At 35.8% G+C, this 19,608-nt stretch overlaps 1 protein-coding gene and 1 long non-coding RNA gene across 3 annotated transcripts; one reads left to right on the forward strand and one right to left on the reverse strand.

Annotated features, from left to right (window-relative positions):
* The first annotated feature begins 1,055 nt into the window (after nt 1-1,055).
* On the forward strand, nt 1,056-19,469 carry Gyg (glycogenin 1). 2 transcript variants are annotated; one of them, XM_031986363.2, is made up of 9 exons: nt 1,056-1,221; nt 11,133-11,268; nt 11,348-11,522; nt 11,610-11,899; nt 12,017-12,197; nt 13,170-14,372; nt 14,920-15,123; nt 15,196-15,313; nt 16,833-19,469. In XM_031986363.2, exons 1-9 carry the CDS (start codon nt 1,215-1,217, stop codon nt 18,374-18,376), a joined length of 3,858 nt encoding a protein of 1,285 aa, XP_031842223.1. In that variant the 5' UTR covers nt 1,056-1,214; the 3' UTR covers nt 18,377-19,469. The 2 variants fall into 2 exon arrangements, with proteins under 2 accessions (XP_031842223.1, XP_031842231.1); XM_031986371.2 differs by lacking the exon at nt 13,170-14,372.
* On the reverse strand, nt 5,372-7,282 carry LOC143174379 (uncharacterized). The gene is made up of 3 exons (XR_012998236.1): nt 7,097-7,282; nt 5,600-5,870; nt 5,372-5,513 (listed from the first exon to the last, which is right to left on the reverse strand). It is a non-coding gene; the product is annotated as an uncharacterized LOC143174379 (long non-coding RNA).
* Nucleotides 19,470-19,608: the final 139 nt, after the last annotated feature.

Raw genomic sequence — 19,608 nt, forward strand, 5'->3', positions numbered from 1 at the left:
GATCGAATACATTTTTGCACGAGAAATTTCTTTTAAAAAGCTGAATATCACAGGGATCACCGGTGACCCCCGGCTAAATTCAATTACTGCGATTTCCTCAATTAATCGATGATTATGTGAATACATTCCTATATTGTAATTAACACTACCTAATGCGGTGACATTCGGCAAAACAAATCTGCGATAATAATAACACAATTCAATTAAATAATTTAATATTGTACTTTTTTCATTTCGCATATTTTGTATCGGAAAAACATGCGGTATTCAACGTGTTAAGAATTGATGCAGAATTGGGTGGGTCAACAGCGACCTTTGGCCAGACATAATTTGTGAAGTACCCACGTCGACATCAACTTCCAACTCGATACAGCAGTTTATAGTTCAGTCAATATTTAAAGACGGATTGAAATATAAAGGGTACGATACAATTGCCGGTTTCCTATACTTAACTATAGCAATTTATTTTTCTTTAAACCAGGTAAATCCATTGCGCGATTAACTCTTGCAAAGCGACCATTGCTATCAACGTTCTGGGGTGCAATATTTGGATCTAATTTGAACTTTAGTCATCTCTGTTTCTAAATGTATTTTAAAATACACTTCTTCGGTAGCCTTCTTGCGTGGTTGGATACAAGAGAATTGAAAAACGCACGTTTTCTTGGCGAACTCAGTTAAGTGAAAATAAACTCAGACATCATTGTCCGATAGTTAAATACCATCCATGCTTAATCAAGAAGTTTCTACTCAGACATATCCAACGATTCACTTTGCACGAAGAAAATATTTCAAGCGATAAAGTTCGGTAAGACATTCAGTATATTATACATTTCATAGTACGCAATCATAAAAGAGAATGATATACAGTAATAATTTACGTATAAATTACTCAATAAGAAATATAATGTGACATATCTCAAGTGAGACGCGGTATAGACAATTCCCTTTTAAAAGCTCCTTTTGTTACGAAATCTATTGTATATTTTGTTTGTGGTGGTGCCTGCAGGATCGTCAGTCGATAATGCAGTCCAGGCACGCACAGGACGAAAGGTGGGGATAGCGCCGCGGCGTGGAAGGAGAGACTCGAGTCGTCACTCGTGTTGTAGCGCTGATGAAGTGCGTACGACTTTTTGTCAGTTGTGCGGGCATCGGCGAGTGTTGAGTGTGTCGTAGAATTGGTCCATTCGAAAAAGAAACACAGTTTCTTTCCAACCATGGGTGGTAAGTACACGGACCCCTCGTCATACATATTTCCAATATTTCCTCTCGTTCAATAGATTTCGCCCGGAAGGTTACGCTCATTGAAGTTCATTTGGGGTGTGTGATAACGTCGCCGGTAACCGGTCTTGACCCAATGACCTTCATACGATTCATATCTACCATAGACAACGAGCAATAACCTCTTCCCACGAAGATTTTTAGTCGACGGGGTCCGCGTGATTTTTGGCCCCATTCAAGAAACGGTTATTCCCTCGCAACTCGCAACTTTTTTTTAATCGATCACTGAACCGGCACGTGTTTCGTTTTAGTTTATTTCACCAGAATCGGCCCGGTTCGCGCTCGGTTTCGCGTTTCTCCCCGAGAGCACATGCGCGAGCATCTTTTTGTTTTTTTTCCCTTTTTTTCTCTTTTTTTTTAAGAAACTTGGCGCCAGTTTAATGCTGTATATCTTAAACTGTTTCTCAGAGGAGTACTAAACGTTCCTCTCATGACTGTACCATAGAATTACACAGAGAACTAGATTTTTTCAGATTTTCCTCTTGTCATTTTTGCCGGGGCACTTTTGAAACCGGAGAATTCTATTTTCATGAACGTAACCGGGCGGCCATCTTTAACACTGATATATCAAGCAAATTAGTCGAATAAATGTGCATTAATAAACACCGTTTCTTTCATGCTCTGTAACGTTTTAAATGAGTAGAAAATCATGTATGTGATAGATGAAATTAAAGTATATATATAAAATATATAATATATATATAAATATATATATGTATGTGTAATGGTCAGCACGTTCAGGACTTAGTTAATTAAACACTAGTAACGCCGACGTGAGCGTAGGTAGGCATTTCACGTCTTTTCTCTTTCTTTTTTTTTTTATTAGATGCGAGATTCCTTCTGCATAAAATAAGATAACTGTCGCCGGTATTCCAACAGTTTATTCTTAGCCGTCTGGGGGAGAAATTGCGGCTCTCTGCCAAACCCCATCCACTTCTCTATATTTATTTCGCACGTGTGGTAAAATTGCTTCTTCGTTAAAATTTTCCCGCACTCGTCGGACATCTTCCTCTTGCGAGACAAATATATTTGAAAATCAGCATGCACAATGAAAATGTTAATCCGCCTAGATACAGGTCTGGTACGTGTTCCTGGTGCAATTGTTAACACAAACGGGTACGATTAATGGCACCGCGTTTATTCAACGGTGCCGATAAAATTTCAATGGAACGAGACATTTGTATATGCCTGCGCTAATGAGACCGTTGAAAGAAGAAATGTATAATTGTCCTTGTTTCGCGTATCGCCGTATAAAAATGTTAATTTGCATAAATATCCGTGCTCCACTTATCGTCACTTTTAAGTAATTACACGTAACTGATGTTACTTAATTTAAGATTTCCCTAATCAGAAATTAACGTAACTGCGACGATATTAATTTATATTTATTGGCCGAGGCTGGCCGATGATGTAACAGCAGTGAGATATGCAAGAGGGAATCTACGCGTTTCGAAAAGGAAGAATAAAAGAAAAAGAAATTCGACGTTCTTGAAGTAATTCTCCTTGTCACACTTTTTTCTTGTACTTTAATCGTCGTATTTCAGATAATTGCACGGCGTGCGGAGAGGAGATTGTACATACACTGGCGTTTGGAAGTTTCGGATTACTTGTTCTGCAGGAACGAGACTTGAAATTTTTACCCGAAAAAATATGAATGGACCTTTTTTACTTTGCTTTTCCTTTAAATACAATGTTTACTTAACACTCGTGATTAAAGAAATGGTAATGGTACATGTATGGTACATCATTCCGCGTTACGTATACTTATCAAAGTAATTAAAGGATTGTACAAGTTAGTCACTGTTAGACTGTTAAATGACTGAAGTATCTATTATATGAAGTATTCCTTCTTTTCTTCTTGAATGCTGCTATATTTTCTTTAACACGTTGACTGCCACAAAAAACACCAGCGTATTACGTATCACTTATCCTTCCTATAGCAAAAATACAAAGCAAGAATTATTAATTCTTTGATATGAAAATTCTTATATTACCCTATTATCTAGTTATTTACATTACCGAAAATTTGTATTCGAAATCAATTATTTTCCAAGTCATAATTATTTTCTTATAATTCGAAATCTCCGGTCATCGGTGACCGCCGTGGCAGTCGAAGTGTTAACAGCTGAAAAAATATCTAGCAAACTTTGAGCACCATATTGCATTACATTCTGCGTTTCTCTTTCTTTATTCCATTACGTGTTCACGTTTTTATCATTGCTACGGTTACATTTAATCTTTTCCAATATAACCACTTTGTCATCTCTTCTTCGTATTCGATGTGTTCGTTCTCATTCTGGAGATCGACGTTATCTAATTCGCTTACAATTCAATATAGCTCTTCGACTATTATTGTACAAACACAATCACGATATAACAAAGTAATTACAATAAAAATTGTTGAAGCGAATATCGTAATGAAACAAAATGTTGAGTTCGTTCCGATATAGGACCGCAAAGGACCAAACATATATATTTGACTAAAAACAGAAAAAACTACGGTACCCTACGATAGGTAGCTCGATATGATCCGCGTGTTCAGCACAGTCGAGTTCCCCGAATAAAAAGCGCTGGGAGCAGCCAGAGTTAATGTTACGTTAAACGGAAGCTCGTATTGTTAAGTTCATTGTACCTCGATTGACGCGGTATAGCTCGGGTACTATTTTTATGTGCGCTCAGTCTTGACCTTCGTCCCGCGTTGGAACTCGGGAATTCTAGTTTCCGATGTTCGTCTAGCCGAACGAACGACGAGCACGACCGCGCGCACCCGGTGTCCCCTAATAGAACTCGCATTTCTAATTAAACGCGGGAATGCAGCTGTTCTTTTTATTGGCCGGTTGTCTGGCCTCCGTGCCACGATCGTCTCGGAATAGGTGCGGAGAGGCTAATTGCGGATCGGGTTCCCGTGAATCGATCTTCATTCGCCGGGGGAACCCGAGGGACCATCCCCGAGACGATCGTGTGTCGACGGACGATTCAGCGAATGAGATACGAACCGATCAGTGTCACGCGGATCGACACCGTTCCTCGTAATCCCCGATTGACGCTCGCCTGTCTCGTAACCGGGAAGTAAACTTTCAAGTCACGGCACCGGAATTAAAACGGATCTGGCAACGGCTCGCCGTGAGATCGGATACGCTTGAGAAAAACTAAGCGCCGTAACAAATCTCGGATCGCGCGACGCAGCTTCCGTTTCATTAGAAAATAGATTCCGACCTTGCCAGAATGTAGTGTAAACATTGGAACGTGTGTTTACATTAACGCGTCGAATAAAATCCTCTAAGTGGTAAATTTAACTCTTAACGCGTATCTCGTTTGAAACGCATCTCGAGTGGACAGGCTCCTGATGCTTCCCAGTTCTAGCGTCCTCGGCATTAGCTTTAAATCCGAGTTCTTTGGCACGATAGAACGCGAACTCGCAAATGCCGGCGTATTTACTCTCGTCACTGACATTTCTGCCGGAAATTTCGAAATTTGTACTCTCTGTTTTGCAAATATTCGCGTTGCGTAGGAAAAAGGGACAGAATTATTTCTAGAGAGACTAACGAGCCAGGCTAAACGACCTCATCTGTACCTAACTCATATATGTATCTTCACTGAGTCGAAAATGATTCTTATTCTTCTTCTTCATAAACGAAGACCAAAGAGATCCTTAGTAAAAGAAAGATAATAGCGTCAACCCTTTGTACTCCAGACGCGACTCAGTCTAACAGTCGCCGTTTCATTCGATACAGTGAAGTTCGAAAATTCGATGTTCAACATCATATTTTGTACAATGTAATTAGACATGAAACATTGAAACAGAACAGTTCTATCCTCCGATTCGTATGTTAGTCTACTTAGTAGAGTTAAACATTTAATTAACGTTTCGCCAAAAAATTATAAATACACGTAGCGAACTTTCGAGTACAAAAGGTTTGGCACTTCAGCAGTTTCAGGTTACGAAATACAAATACCGGATGTATCGCGAGGTCGTTTAGTGAAAATTCATTCTTTCGAGTGGAAAGGGTTGATATCTTGTAACTGGTAGACTCGAGAAGTTACTTCCGTTAGTTTTTCTCCGGAAGTTCCATCTAGAAACGATCAGCTCGTTGTTCATCCCGCTGTGGGCAAAGGGTGGCGATGGTTATTCACTCTTCTAGTATGCGGAGAAAGTGTCGATTCGCAGACGATATACGTTGGAGGCACGGAACGCATAAGGAAACCTCGTCAGGCTTGGCCGACAAGTGCTTGACCTAAGGCAAGAGTGTATGAATGCATTTTGTACAAACGCCTAGGCCCGGTTGCTATTATAAGCTGGACGGCTTGTATAAATATAAACCTGTGTGGCACAACGGCACTCTGCCTCTCGGGTTTCGTCTGCGTGTTACAATATACGAGTGAAGCCGAGCGCCGCGTTTCTCATAGCCAAGATAAATGTTTTAGTGTTTTTTCCTCTTCTTTTCCTTTTTGCTCCTTCTTCTCCCTCCCGCCCTTTCATCGCGCCGCCACGCCGCTGCGATGAAAATATCAGACGCGCGAGAACGGTTTTCTCTCTGCCAAAAATTTCCCTGTCCCGTAACATCGGCGGCGTCCAAAACTTCAACCTTTACCTTTCAATAGAACCGATCGAAGCGCATTAACCCTTACCACTTCGATATAATTATGAAAAATTTTGTAATAAAACACCATTTAACACTAGAACTACCAGGGTCAGAATGACTTATTTCTGATTTCCTCTTTTACGATACTGAAAAAATACAGATACTTCTACGAAAAATTATTAATGGAATTAATTCAGTAATAGCAAAACTGAAATACAGATCAATTGAAATCTCAATAAACGCACGCTTATGGTTTTTATAAAGAAATTTGTAAAAGTCAGTTTAAGTGATCGGTAGTTCTAATATTAATTTGAATAAATCACTGTGTAATATAAAGTGCTAGAAATGAAACAACGTATTTCATCTTGACCTTCATATATTTTGTGAATTAAAAGTATGTTATTACTTTAAATATAACTGTAATTCCTCGTGGAATATTAAAATGAAGAAAGAATCCAAGATAGAAATTAAATGCATGATGAGTATGGTTTGTCACTATGCAGTTGTCCACTAGAACCTCATGGAGAGTCTAGCTCGACATTGTAACGCAAGAGGTTAAACCTGGCCCGCGTCGTTGGCCAGTCGACGAATACGATTTTCGAAGTAAACAAACGAGAGTCCGTCGCGACTTTTTGGGCCGGAGCACACGGATCCCCGGGTTTCGACTCGTCTTATCTTCCCTATGTTATCGTGGAATTAGACATTCGACTTGCACGTGAATTTCTAATTGGGGCATCTGGGCTTCCATGGCATTAAATAGAAGATTTCGCGATCACGTCTTCTATTGTGTAAGCCGAATCGATCCGATTCCCGTTTCCGAGTTTCTGGAAGTCGACGAATATATAGTTCGACGGCCGTTTCACGTTTTGGTATACCGCGAATGGCGCGAGAAACGCCGTTAATTACGGGATGACGAGCCCTTTGCACTCGAGGGTTTTTCGCCAGAAATATTCAGTATTTCCTGACGAGTAATAGACGATGTTTGTTGAAACTGAAACTCACGATGCGTTATACAAAGTTGAATGTTACATATTAAATCAAGTAATAATTAATTATTAATCACTTCACTAAATCATTTTAATTGAATCGATTTATACTGATCAGATCCAATTAATTTTAACTGGCAACATGTTTTACTAATTCGATTAAAACAAATTAAAATAACGTACTACAATTAATGATTAAATTTAAATAGTAAACTCTAATTGGCACTTTCGAGTGCCAAGGGTTAATACCTCCGGAGTCAATGTAACGATTCGAGACAGCTTCTGGGATCGCACAATACCGACGGGATCGTATTTCTGATAGAAGTTAATTCGTCGTCTAGGATCGACATGACTGAACGGGTTGTGTTCCGGTGAAGACCGGTAGCAGAAATCCGAGCTTTCCCCTTGCATCTATTCTCTTCCTGGGCTCGTCCCTCCCTTCTTTCTATAGACGTGACTCACTGCAGTTCCTTTGGATTTGTTGCATTTAATTTTACCATGCGCTTTCGATGCATCCGTTAGCAGCCACGCTGCGCCGTACCGCGTAATGCGGGTCTTAATAATAGACGAAAACAAATCTTAATAACAATGTCGTATATACGCCGCCCACTTGATGGAGAACTCGACAGATTAGGGGACAAGAATTCTAGGATTGTTCGAACAGTTGTAGGTTGTCGCGTCGATACATCGCGATGGTATCAAGTGATTCGATAACGGGTATTAATTCTTGTCGGTCCCCGATCTAAACCGACCTAACCGTATACAAATTAGACGCTCTGAAATTCCTCTCGCCGTACTAATTGCGGACTCGCGAGCCGAGAACCCCGCCGACGACGCCGATGTTCGGCTGTAAGATATGGACAACTAACCCTTCGCGTTCGACAGTGTTTTTCAATTATAAATGTTCATCGTGAATTGTTACGTTACTTAGAAATTATTATTACATTGTACGTCATATTATTCTAATTAATAATATGACAATCCTAATTATTACATTACCAAACTTTTGCATCATAAATATCATTAATATCTAACAAATATTTATGAAAGTAAATATAGGAGGTTGCAAAAAGATGTTACCACACCTCAAAAATCTAAATGACAATATAAATGAAATCCAACCGTTTCAGAAGGAATTACCATATACGAAATTTAATATAGAATTTTATGTTTCATAATTTTTTTATGTTGAATCAAATGGCAACTGAAAGTCGACTCTCGAGCACGAAGGGTTGAGAATGCACCGTGTCCCTTGCGGTACGTGTTCAAGTTTCGATGCTCATTTCTCTTTTTTATATCAGTGCTAGGCTACTGGAATAAAAAAAGGTTCGTTTATTCGGTAGTTTAACGAGTATTACAATCGGTCAACGATTCGTTACATAGTCAACGAAACAGAAGTTTCCTTATTAGATTACTTTTACCGCGGGCGCAACATCAACTTACATTGCAAAATTCCGAGATGTACCCATTTTATTAATCCTTCTGAAATTTTTGCGGTAACCATCATCTCGCATATGATCGCAATCATACATACAATAGTGCGTTAAGAAGCTCTCTTCGTAGTTTGGCGAAAGCCATGATGAGAAACGTCCGAAACTTGCCTTTCTAACATCGATCAAATTTTTATATTTTTTTCTGCGCATTCCTCGCCGGGCCAAAAAGAATTTACCATACCCGATAGGGGGATAGGATTATTATATGTCGTAACATAGCGTTCGGGTCAGTCTCCAAATCCCCTACCGGAAATCTAGAATTTCGTCAGGCATCGAACGTATTGATAAGCGCGTCTGCTGATAGTGGCGCGACGGTTGCTGCCTTTACGTGCGCGCCGCTACAAAATTAAACCGATGATTAATTGCCGGCTAACTTGTGAATTCTCGTGCTAACAAACGAGCCTTAAAGAGCTAACAAATGAGTCTTAAACGAGTTTGTGGAATTAGGTAATGTTGTTTCTTCTCCGTTGTTTAATATCGCATCGACGTCTTGGTCATTGGCGACAACGTAATTTTGTTATAGGTAGACAATTGTATTCGAGTAGAATAGGATATACCGTGAAAGGTGACGAAGAACATTGTTTATTCGCGTGTTAGTAACCAAACCGTATAATATGTGTCTAGGGAGAAACATTCGGAAAAATTCGGGAGCGCTTCGAATATTCGAGCAGCGACGAAGATAATTCGTCGATTGACTGTAGATAGAACAGGAACAGGCAAGAGGAGGATGGCTCTAGGATGATTTCTATTCGAATGAAACGTATGGAAACGAAGAATGTATTCGGGCTGTAACAATTAGAAGGTTGCGGCGGAAGGTGAAGAAAGGAGGAGCGTGAAACGAAGCCAGCCTCCCCTCGCCGGGCCCGATTTCATGTCACGCGCTGTACACGGTGCTCGAATGATTCTTGCCGGTCGGCCCTATGCCCGTGGCCGGCTGCACGCGGCAACAATCACTTGCGTGCACATCACTTGTGCACCTAACGCGACGAAACTTAATACCCCATTCAATGTCGATACGTAGAACGCGACCATTCCAGAAACGTGAACGGTACATTTTCAAGGCTCGAGACTACATGGGATAGCTCTAGAATTGTCACATGTGACCCGATTACACGGCATTTCGTAAAGCCCCGAGTATTGCGTAGCAGATTCTAAAGAAAATTGATAAAACCTGTCATGCCGTTTTTACGCTGTGACCCGATCGGTTTGAAACTGAACGTAGTTTTGACCGGACCAGAATCTGGGAAAACGGCGTTTTTGATAAACTTTCATCTGTTCGTCGCGAGAGATATTAGAAAATAGGATGGATATTCTAGTGATAAGTATAATTAAATCTTATGTATGCTTGTTTTCTATTAGTCGCTGATCATCGATTGAACCGAATGAAATGTTTTCTCGTGCATGATCTAACTTGACGTGTTAGCACGGATGGTTTCATTAATTTTGTCAATGTTAATACGATAGAGTAATGAACAATGGGTATTTCTCGTTCCTATCTCGGCTTCAATGTTATCTGGCAAAGTCGCGGTTATCTCTAATATTGGTAAAATAATTATCCCGAAAATGTAACGCGAAGATGAAATGGGGTCACGGGTGCTCCAATAATTCGAAGAGTCATTTTTGGCTTGTACGTGGACCGTAAACCAGCTAACTACTCGTCGAGCTGATAAGCGCAATTATCGTTATACAGAATTTTATTTTGCCGCTTAGACGACTTCTTTCCCTTTTTTTTCTTTCTTTTGTAGAAGATATAAGCAACTGTGAATACAGATAATGTCTAAAAATAAAGTTTTATCCAGGAGAACTAGAGCCAATATTCCGACGATTCTGGGCCATGGGTAGCAAGCGAAGTTTCTGATGACACTCGCGAATTAGAAATAGGATGTGCGTTATAAATAAAATCTGATGAATTTCTTTGTCCTCGAGAAACGACGCACCTAGGTTTGCGCGTATTTAGATCCGCAAATCTTGCTTCTATTTTTATCGGTTTTCCAATTCGAAACGAATAAAACAATAACAACAACAACAACAACAACAACAATACTGTTCTCTCTTGGTACATACGGGTGCCGTGACCTTGAAGTGACCTACGACTCCCTATCTTCTTTTTTCCTAGAAGTTGGATGAAACGATTAATTTATACTTATACTAGCCGACGAATATTTGATCTATTAAATCCTATTCTTGTCTATTAGACATTTTATGGAATTATATGGAACGTTGTTTAATGTTATACAATTGTCAAACTGTTTTTGGATTTACGTAATCATTAATGCGATAAGCGTATCGAAGTAAAGTCAATGGCACCGGCAGAGTTCATAGTGTTATCTTTCCGAAGCTACTTATACTGAAAGAAAAATGCATTCCCCACTTGATTCGAGGCAATGATGTAACACCAGAGACAATACAATACAGAAATCAATCTAAACTTTGAATGTCTGCAAAGTGAATCTCACTCACAGGAGACGTCTTATCAATTCATATGCACGATGATACGGTAAAGTGTTATCGAATAATGAGGGATTAATATGCAAACGGTTTATAAACACGTGTGTTGAAATGTCAAACAATTAAGCGACTTTTTTTTGTTTCTCACACTTGTAATAATAAATTATTCATATTTTTCAATAATGCCCTACTATTTGAACATGCAATTTCATCTTGCAGCATGTTCACTAGTTCTGACTTAATTGTTTCTGCTATAAATAATTTATATCATTAAACTTAATGTACGATCTATAATGTGTTAGTAATTAATATGATTACTAAGTAGCAGATTATGTTATTTTTAGGATATGCATGGGTTACATTAGCCACCAATGATGCCTACTCTTTGGGAGCATTAGTTTTGGCACACTCTCTACGCCGAGTTGGTACCAAGTATGAATTGGCTGTCTTGGTTACTCCTGGAGTAACGGAAGTAATGAGGTGGGCAATTAATTACAATATCTTCTAAAACAATGGAAGGCATAGATGAATAATCGTCACTTTATACTCGTCGATACAGGGAAAAATTATCAGCCGTCTTTTCTGTAGTAATGGAAGTGAATGTACTCGATTCTAAAGATGAAGCTAATTTGGCACTATTAGCTAGACCAGAATTGGGTATTACATTTACAAAACTTCATTGCTGGAGATTGACACAGTTTGATAAATGCGTCTTTCTTGATGCAGACACGCTTGTAAGTGTTGTGGACAATTAACAAAGATATTCGATCAGAGATTTCGAATTACCAATTGAATATAGTTAATGTGTATATGTACGTTAGGTGGTCAGAAATTGTGATGAGTTATTTGAAAGAGAAGAATTGTCTGCTGCCCCCGATGTAGGCTGGCCCGACTGCTTTAATTCTGGTGTTTTTGTATACAAACCATCTCAACAAACTTTTGCATCCATCACCGCGTTTGCCGCTGCTAAAGGTTCGTTCGATGGCGGTGATCAGGGTTTATTGAACATGTATTTCAGTGACTGGGCCCACAAAGATATTTCGAAACATCTACCATTTATATATAACATGTGTTCCACCGCTGCATATTCCTACCTTCCTGCATTCAAACAGTAAGAAACTTTATATTAACTTTATGCTTTGTGTCGTCGTGCACACGAATTGCAACTTCACTTCATCCGTACGTGCTATGAAAAAAAAAGATGATTATAAATATTCTTATTTATTAGGTTTGGAGATGATGTCAGGATAATTCATTTCATTGGTATCACCAAACCTTGGTTACAGTATTTTGATACTTTAACTGGTATTGTTCAACCACCAATGGAGGCTACACATTTGCAACCATTATTACAATTGTGGTGGAATATATTTTGTGAAAATGTGCATTCTCAATTATCCCCTGTTATGGTAAGTTTAACGAGTTGCTTGAAAAAAGGCAAATGGCAATGAATTTCGTGTTTTAACTAATTATGAGTGCGAAAATTATTGTAAATATAATGGTTTTTTTGAAAAAATAACTTGTACATTTTCTCTTATTTCTTATGCATTATATTAGATTGTAAGATTTCAAGTCCCAAACAAAAAGAAAAACAGCACTAAACTATTAAATATAAATGTAAGGAATAAAGGTAAGGTAGAATGCTTTTATTCCTCTTGTTAGTGTGCCATTCACATCGTAAGACGTTCCTTAACATTTAGAAAATTAGCATAGATAGAATACCACAAGCACAATCATGCATTATTAAATACAAACATGCTTGATGAATTATAACTTGTATATATTGTACATATTCAAAAGTATTATTATGAAAAACATTGAAGAATTAATGAAAGTAATACCGCTTACCATTAGTTATTACGAATGGCATCTTCTGACTTGACTTGTTTCTTGTGGCAGTTAAGGTATGTTTTTGGTTTTTCCTTTGTAGTATAATCTTCAATATTGATAGTAATAGCTAAAGCGATACAATGATACTTTATAATTTTCTATTTTGAATTAGTACACTTTGATCTTAATCTTTTTGTAATTCTTTTTTTTTTTTTGTAGATCAGTGTCCATTTTTTTCTACCATTTTATTAAAACTATAATGTGTACATTTGTAATTTACAAATGCTTATTTTGAAATTTGATACTTTATGTAGACATGTTTGCTATATTTAGAAACTGTCGTAATAGACGATACAACTATATGCTCATATGTTACAGAGTACTTAAATATTAGAATTAAAACATGCCATCTAATAACATGTACTTATATTATAATACATACATATTTTTTGAATAACAATACTGACAGAAGAAAAATGGACACTGTTATATTAGTTTTCTACTAACCAATTGAATGTGCATTTTTCTGTTTTGGCATGATGCTTGCATAGGCCACCAGCACATTGGCACCAATTTGGCACGAATTTTCTCCTATGCCTTTTCGATCCCCTGTTCCCAATAGTCCTTTTTGCACAGACATACAAGACAAACCACAGAACGACATTTACATAGAACCACCGGACTTCTCAGAATTTAAAGATCCATGGGAAAATTATTGCGTGCAAAATGATCCAGTTATCCATCAACAAGGAGACAATAATGAAACTCAACAGTATTATTCCACAATTGACAGACCTTCACCTATAACTATATTAAGTGATACGTTTAATTCTGTACAACCCGTTCATCAGACTCATTATGAATCACCACTAGAACATAATAGGGAGGTGTTGTTTCATAAAACACAACATAACGATTATAATTCTTCTCTTTCGTATACTCAACATCATCATAATCAAGAACAACCTAATCAATTTATTAGCGAACACAAACAATATACATTTTGTCATTCTGAAAACACACCCACCACACAAGTTCACAATGATTTTTGGCATAATCAACGTAACGTAGAAAATTATATACCTGTAAATAATACAGAAAGTCAGCATTCCAATAATTCTGAGAAACATTATAATGTTGACCATCAGCACAACCATCAACACAACCATCAATACACCCATCAGCATTCTTACAGTAATGTAACAGTTCCAGAAGAAACAAGACATTATCGGCAACATGTTGATCATGACCATACTTATCAGCATTCTTATAATGGTGATCACAGATCATTTCCAGAAGAAACAAAACAGCATGAATATGTTGATTATCAACATGTTCACCATCATCACTCGCCTAATTACAGCAACAGAGAGTTGCAAGAAGAATCAAAGCAACATCAACAGAATGAAACACTTTTTGTTGATCATCAGCAGAGTCAGCATCATCAAACGTATGATAATGTAACTAATCAAGAAGCTACTCAACATTATGAGCAAGAGAACCAAACTCATCATACGAGAGAAGAATATATAAATGATAAAATTGATCATGCACAGCCTAATGAAATTAATATAGTTCATCATAACGATTTCTCTATTAAACATAATGTTGAACAAAATGAAAATGTAAACATTACAGACGTACGGACTAATCCACTGATATCTACTAGTCCTCCTCCTGATTCCAAACCTTGTACAGACATCCACAATGTAGCAACGCAATCTGACCCACACATAACGGAAGACAGTTCAAATGTAAGTAATTGTTCCCATATTGTTCTGTAGGTTGCATTAAAATTAAGAAAACTTTATACATATTTTCCTTTTATCGACTTGTATGATAGATATTATGTCCTTATGTCACTATATTTTATATGTGCGATTCATGTACTTAATAGTTTTGGGACGTTACTTGCAGTTTTAATGCAGTTTTTATTTCTACATCTTCATAGATCCTTCATCATTATCCTATAGTGATACCAATCAACTATATAACAGTATTTCCTTTAATACTTGTAGAAAGGAAGTTTATAACTTGGAATTTATAACATGATGTATTGTTGTTATTATTATTAATTTACTAATTTATGCCAGTTTTGTGTGTGATATTTTTCTACATGTTCGTCATATCTGCATTTGTATGTATATTATAATAATTACATATTGCAATCTTTTAAGGTAACTTTTTAAATAATAATAAATAATCTCTGAAAATATGTTTCTGTAATCTTATCGTTGTATTGTTTTTAGTTCACTGAAAAGAAACAATTTTAAAATGGAAAGTATTTTGTTGATTTTATAGGCTGGTCTTGCTGGTGCCTTGGCTCAAATTACATTGGGTGAACCAAGAAGCGCTGAACAAATTGCATTAGAAGAACATATGCGAAAACAAAGTTGGGAGCAAGGACACATTGATTATATGGGCCGTGATAGCTTCGACAATATTTGGAAGAAAATCTGCCAAACCCTCTCTCTTGCACCATCCCGATTACCTTCTCCTCCCAAGGTAATTAATTCATTGATGAATTATAGCCAGTTTAAAATATACATAAATATATCTATCAAATTTAATTCATAGGAAACGGAAAAATCTGAGAAACCTGAGACCGATGAGACTGCTAAATCTACTGAGTCTACTGAAGTTGTTGAACCTAATCAACTTACTGAATCTATAGATGAGGTGGATAAAGGAACTGGTACGTTTTATTTGATTGAAAACAAAATTTCACTTTAATAAATGTTTTAAGTTGTATAATTTATTCCCATATATTTTTTTGACAAAAAAAATGTATTTATGTGGCAATTATGACTGCATACTGAAGGAAGAGGATACATAAACAGTTTCGTGTAACGAAAATTTTGAGCAATTCTAAGAATTATGTAAGAAGCTGAAAATTAAAGTGCTCATAGCGCAAAGCCATTAACTGTTTTCTTGAATATGCTTTAAAATTTTATTTGTTTCTTTTTTAATTTATTTTTCGTTTCTTTTTTAACTACAGCATGTGGTATTTTAGATTGATACTCGAAGATGAAGTTTTTCATTATAGAAGTTAAATATAAATTGCAGTTACGAGATACTTAATAATATATTGGACAGTTTTATATATAATTTAAAAAAGTGAAAACTATATCTTTTTTATACAGTTTATCAAGTTTAAGTGTTTGAAACAGGAACGGAGGACAGCAACTAACAGATCCTGGCGCCATAGCATTGCTACATCTTGTATTGTCATTTTGCTTTAATGGGGTAAATATTTTGAGAACTCACATCATCACAACAGCGATTTTTTACAGTCACATTTCTAAATAATTTAAATATGTTTATAAAACGAAAACAATATACACTATTTATTAAAGTTCATATCATCGAGCCTACATCATATTTTAATAAATCATAGAACTCATTTTTCATTCATTATTTCTTAACATTATGAATATAGATGTTTGATTAAGGTACATAATAATTATGAAACTAAATCCTAAATACATAATGTATTAGCTATATGTAAAATTATCTTTAAAAGATGCTAATGCAAAAATTCAGTAATTATTTATAAGAAATTATTGATAATCGCATAAAGTTAATAACGCTTCTTTAAATAATTCATTAATACCTTCTCTGGATTATATTTATGTGGCTTGCTTATACATGTTGGATCACAATGGAATTCCAGGTGTTTATTGCTTGGGAGCTGATATTAAGCTGCTAAAAAATCATACACATTTACGATCATTGTGCATGATATGCTTGTTCATATTATCGTTCTAACGCTTACATAATACGCTAAAAATGCGCTGAACTTATTCATTCTGTGTTTCATGTTAACACGAAAAATTCATAGTATATTTTTAGTCAATATTATTTATAGCATTTAATGAGAGCACTTCTACAGTAATAATTTCAATCGCAATCATTATATTTTTCTCATTAGAAGTAGACAATTTCTTCAGGTATTTGTATGTAGATAACATTGTACAGAAATATGGTATTATTTATTAGTACACTATCAATACTGCATATAACTTTAGTAGATAATCTATTTTCAATTATGTTTTCTTATTGGTACGTACCTTGTTCCAAATATTAATAATAATTAACCAGATTTATTAAGAAACATTATAGTATAGTTATGTAACAAGGAACGTATCAAATTGTATTTCTAAAAATGATTCTGTCCACATATATTTAATGGTCTTATCTTTCTTTTTATTTAGCTCAAGCAACACCCAGTCATAGCGAAGAACAATCTCTACTTAACAATGTTCCTGTAATAGATAATGATAATACAGAATCTAAATTATTCGAGAAAAACGAACAAATTACTAATACTTTGATTTCTGATGAAAAAACTGAAAAAGAACAAAAATCAATATCCGAAGAAATACCAAAAGATATTTCCCAAAAATCTTCGATAATGACAGAAAGTAAATCCCCTAGCATAGTTGCAACTGTGCCTTCCACACAATTCGCATCAGAGACACCTAAAGAAGTTTTAAGTGAACTTGATGCGAGTTTACTATTAAAAGAAGTCTCACAAGAAAAAACTGAATCTATATTACCACAAGATTCAGTTCAGTCATGTTTGGTTGAAGAACAAAATGTTGAAGCATTGCGTAACAAAGATAATGCAAACTTCGTTATTCCAACTGAACTTTCAAGTAATGTAACAAACCTCGAAATTGCTGTAGATACTCAAGAAATAAAGCCAGATATTATAGACGAAAAACACGCAAAAGAATTATCTACTGCTTCTGAAGTCCTTACAGTCAGCCCGGTACCAATACAAGTTGCAGAATCAGTTCTTCAAGTAGAGCCCAAAGAGTCTGTGTCAGATTCTCAAGCAATGATTCAAGAAATTCTTTCTTCGACAATAACTCCTGTTCATGAATCTAACATACCTTGTTCCAAAACATCGCAAGATCCAGAAAGGAAAATACAAGAAAATGGATCAGCGACCGCAGTAGAACCCGTTCAAAATATAAAGAAACTGGATTCAGATGCTATCACGGGTGTAGCAAGTGTCGATACTACTGATAAATCGAGTGAATTATGTACAAAAACAACAGAAGTTGCACAAATTTCAGCTCCTGCAGAACAATCTCAACTTACAGAAGCATCTGCGTCATCATTGAGTATTACAACCGACACAAAAATACCAGAAACTTGCACTGATAAAAATTTGCCACAAGAAACCGAATCAGCGCAAGAAGCTAAAGAATCTGAAACATCGACGACAAAAGAAACATCAGAATTACCAAAGTCTGTATCAGAATCCGAAGTAGCTAAGTCACCATCATCAACAGAAAGCCCAGTTAGACTGTCAAGAGCGAAAGAATTAAGTCTACCCTCAAAAAGTTCTCAAGAATCTCCATCCCAAGAGAAAGAAAAAGTAACGAAAAAAACTGTAAAGAAATCTTTAGAGAAGTCTGCGTCAGAGGGAGAGCCTGCAGAAGTAGTGGAGGGTGATAATAGCGGGAAAAAAGTTGTGAAAAAGGTAGTAAAAAAGATTACGAAGAAACCTAAAGCGAAGCCAGAAGAAGGATTAGATGATGGTGCAGAAGAAAGTAATTCTGCTAGTAAACCAAAAAAGACTGTAAAGGTTGTTAAGAAAGGTACAAAATCTGGGCCAGCTCCTGACACAGATACACCTGTTCCTGAAAACCCATCATCTAGTACTTCCGATGCACCAGTCCCACCTAAAAGAAAAGCAAAAACCGCAGCTGCAAAACCAGTTGTTAAAAAATCCGACGTAGAATAATAACACGATACAGAAACTGACAATAATATTGAAAATATACTTTGAAGTTTCAAAATTAAGAATCATGAAAACAAGAAAGTAATAAAAGGTGATACTTACTACTAGTCTCTCCTAATTTTTATACTTTTAATATGTTTCGAATTATATCGCCCACAGTTTTTTTTGATGTTTGAATGCTTATAAATTTCCAAGCAGCATTATATTCCAATGTTATGTTTTGCTTCGTAATTTATACATATTTTATATGACGTGCCCTTTTTAATTAAGTATCAACGCTAAATAAAAGCTTTCTTTTTGTATTTTACCCTCACTTATATATTTACGTATATCTTTGGAGTAAAAGTAATACCGTTTAGGTATAATGTTCTGTAATTATTACTTTATTAATATATTATTTTAATATGTGTCTTGACTAACTTTTCACTCATTTATTAGTTTCAATTTATTTAATGATATACGTATATAAGTAGCTGTGATTGATCATCTATATAATGTCTACTATTTTGTCGAGAAAAACACAAAACAATATCTGTTATAATTCGTATAACTATTCTAAACAAGATGTCGTGAAAAACTAGTTAAACATTTTTTATTTTACACGAAGTTTATACATTTTATATGTATTAATTTATATCTTTATATATTTATACATGTATATATATGTATACACATATATATGCATATATATATACACAATATACATCATCACATAAATATCTTGTTTAACACTAGAATTACTAGACAGGTCAAGATAAACTGTTTCAGATTTTTTATTTTACAATTACTGAAATCATGAAGGTGCCTCTATGCGAAATTATTAAATAAATTTATATGTTCACGCACATATATTAAAAATCATATCAAATTTCAACTGATTTCTTCCTTTCTAGTTTCGATAAGAAATTAAAAATGAGTCACTTTCACTGCTCAGTACTTCTAGTGTTAAGATATAGCAGAGGTGGTGAATTTGTTTGAAAGCTTACTAAGATCAAATACACTACTTTTATTTATTATCCCATTTAAAACTAATCTATATCAATCTGTAAAAAGAAAAATCTAAATAATTCAACAATAAAGTCTATTTATACTTCTATATTATGATATAACCATTAATCTATCCTTTCTTCACTGATCCTGTCATATGTATATGTAATTTGAACAAAGACTAAATTTCCAAGTGTACATAAATTGATATTCTTATGAACTAATGTCTAGAAACTGGCATCGAATAA

The sequence above is a fragment of the Nomia melanderi genome, chromosome 3 (assembly GCF_051020985.1).
Source record: "Nomia melanderi isolate GNS246 chromosome 3, iyNomMela1, whole genome shotgun sequence".
NCBI lineage: Eukaryota > Metazoa > Arthropoda > Insecta > Hymenoptera > Halictidae > Nomia > Nomia melanderi.

Bases quoted from the DNA above. Each gene is read 5' to 3' on its own strand.
- Gyg (XM_031986363.2), top strand. The intron at 11,269-11,347 runs GTGGGCAATTAA...TCGTCGATACAG, and splicing joins GGAGTAACGGAAGTAATGAG to GGAAAAATTATCAGCCGTCT. The intron at 11,900-12,016 runs GTAAGAAACTTT...CTTATTTATTAG, and splicing joins TACCTTCCTGCATTCAAACA to GTTTGGAGATGATGTCAGGA.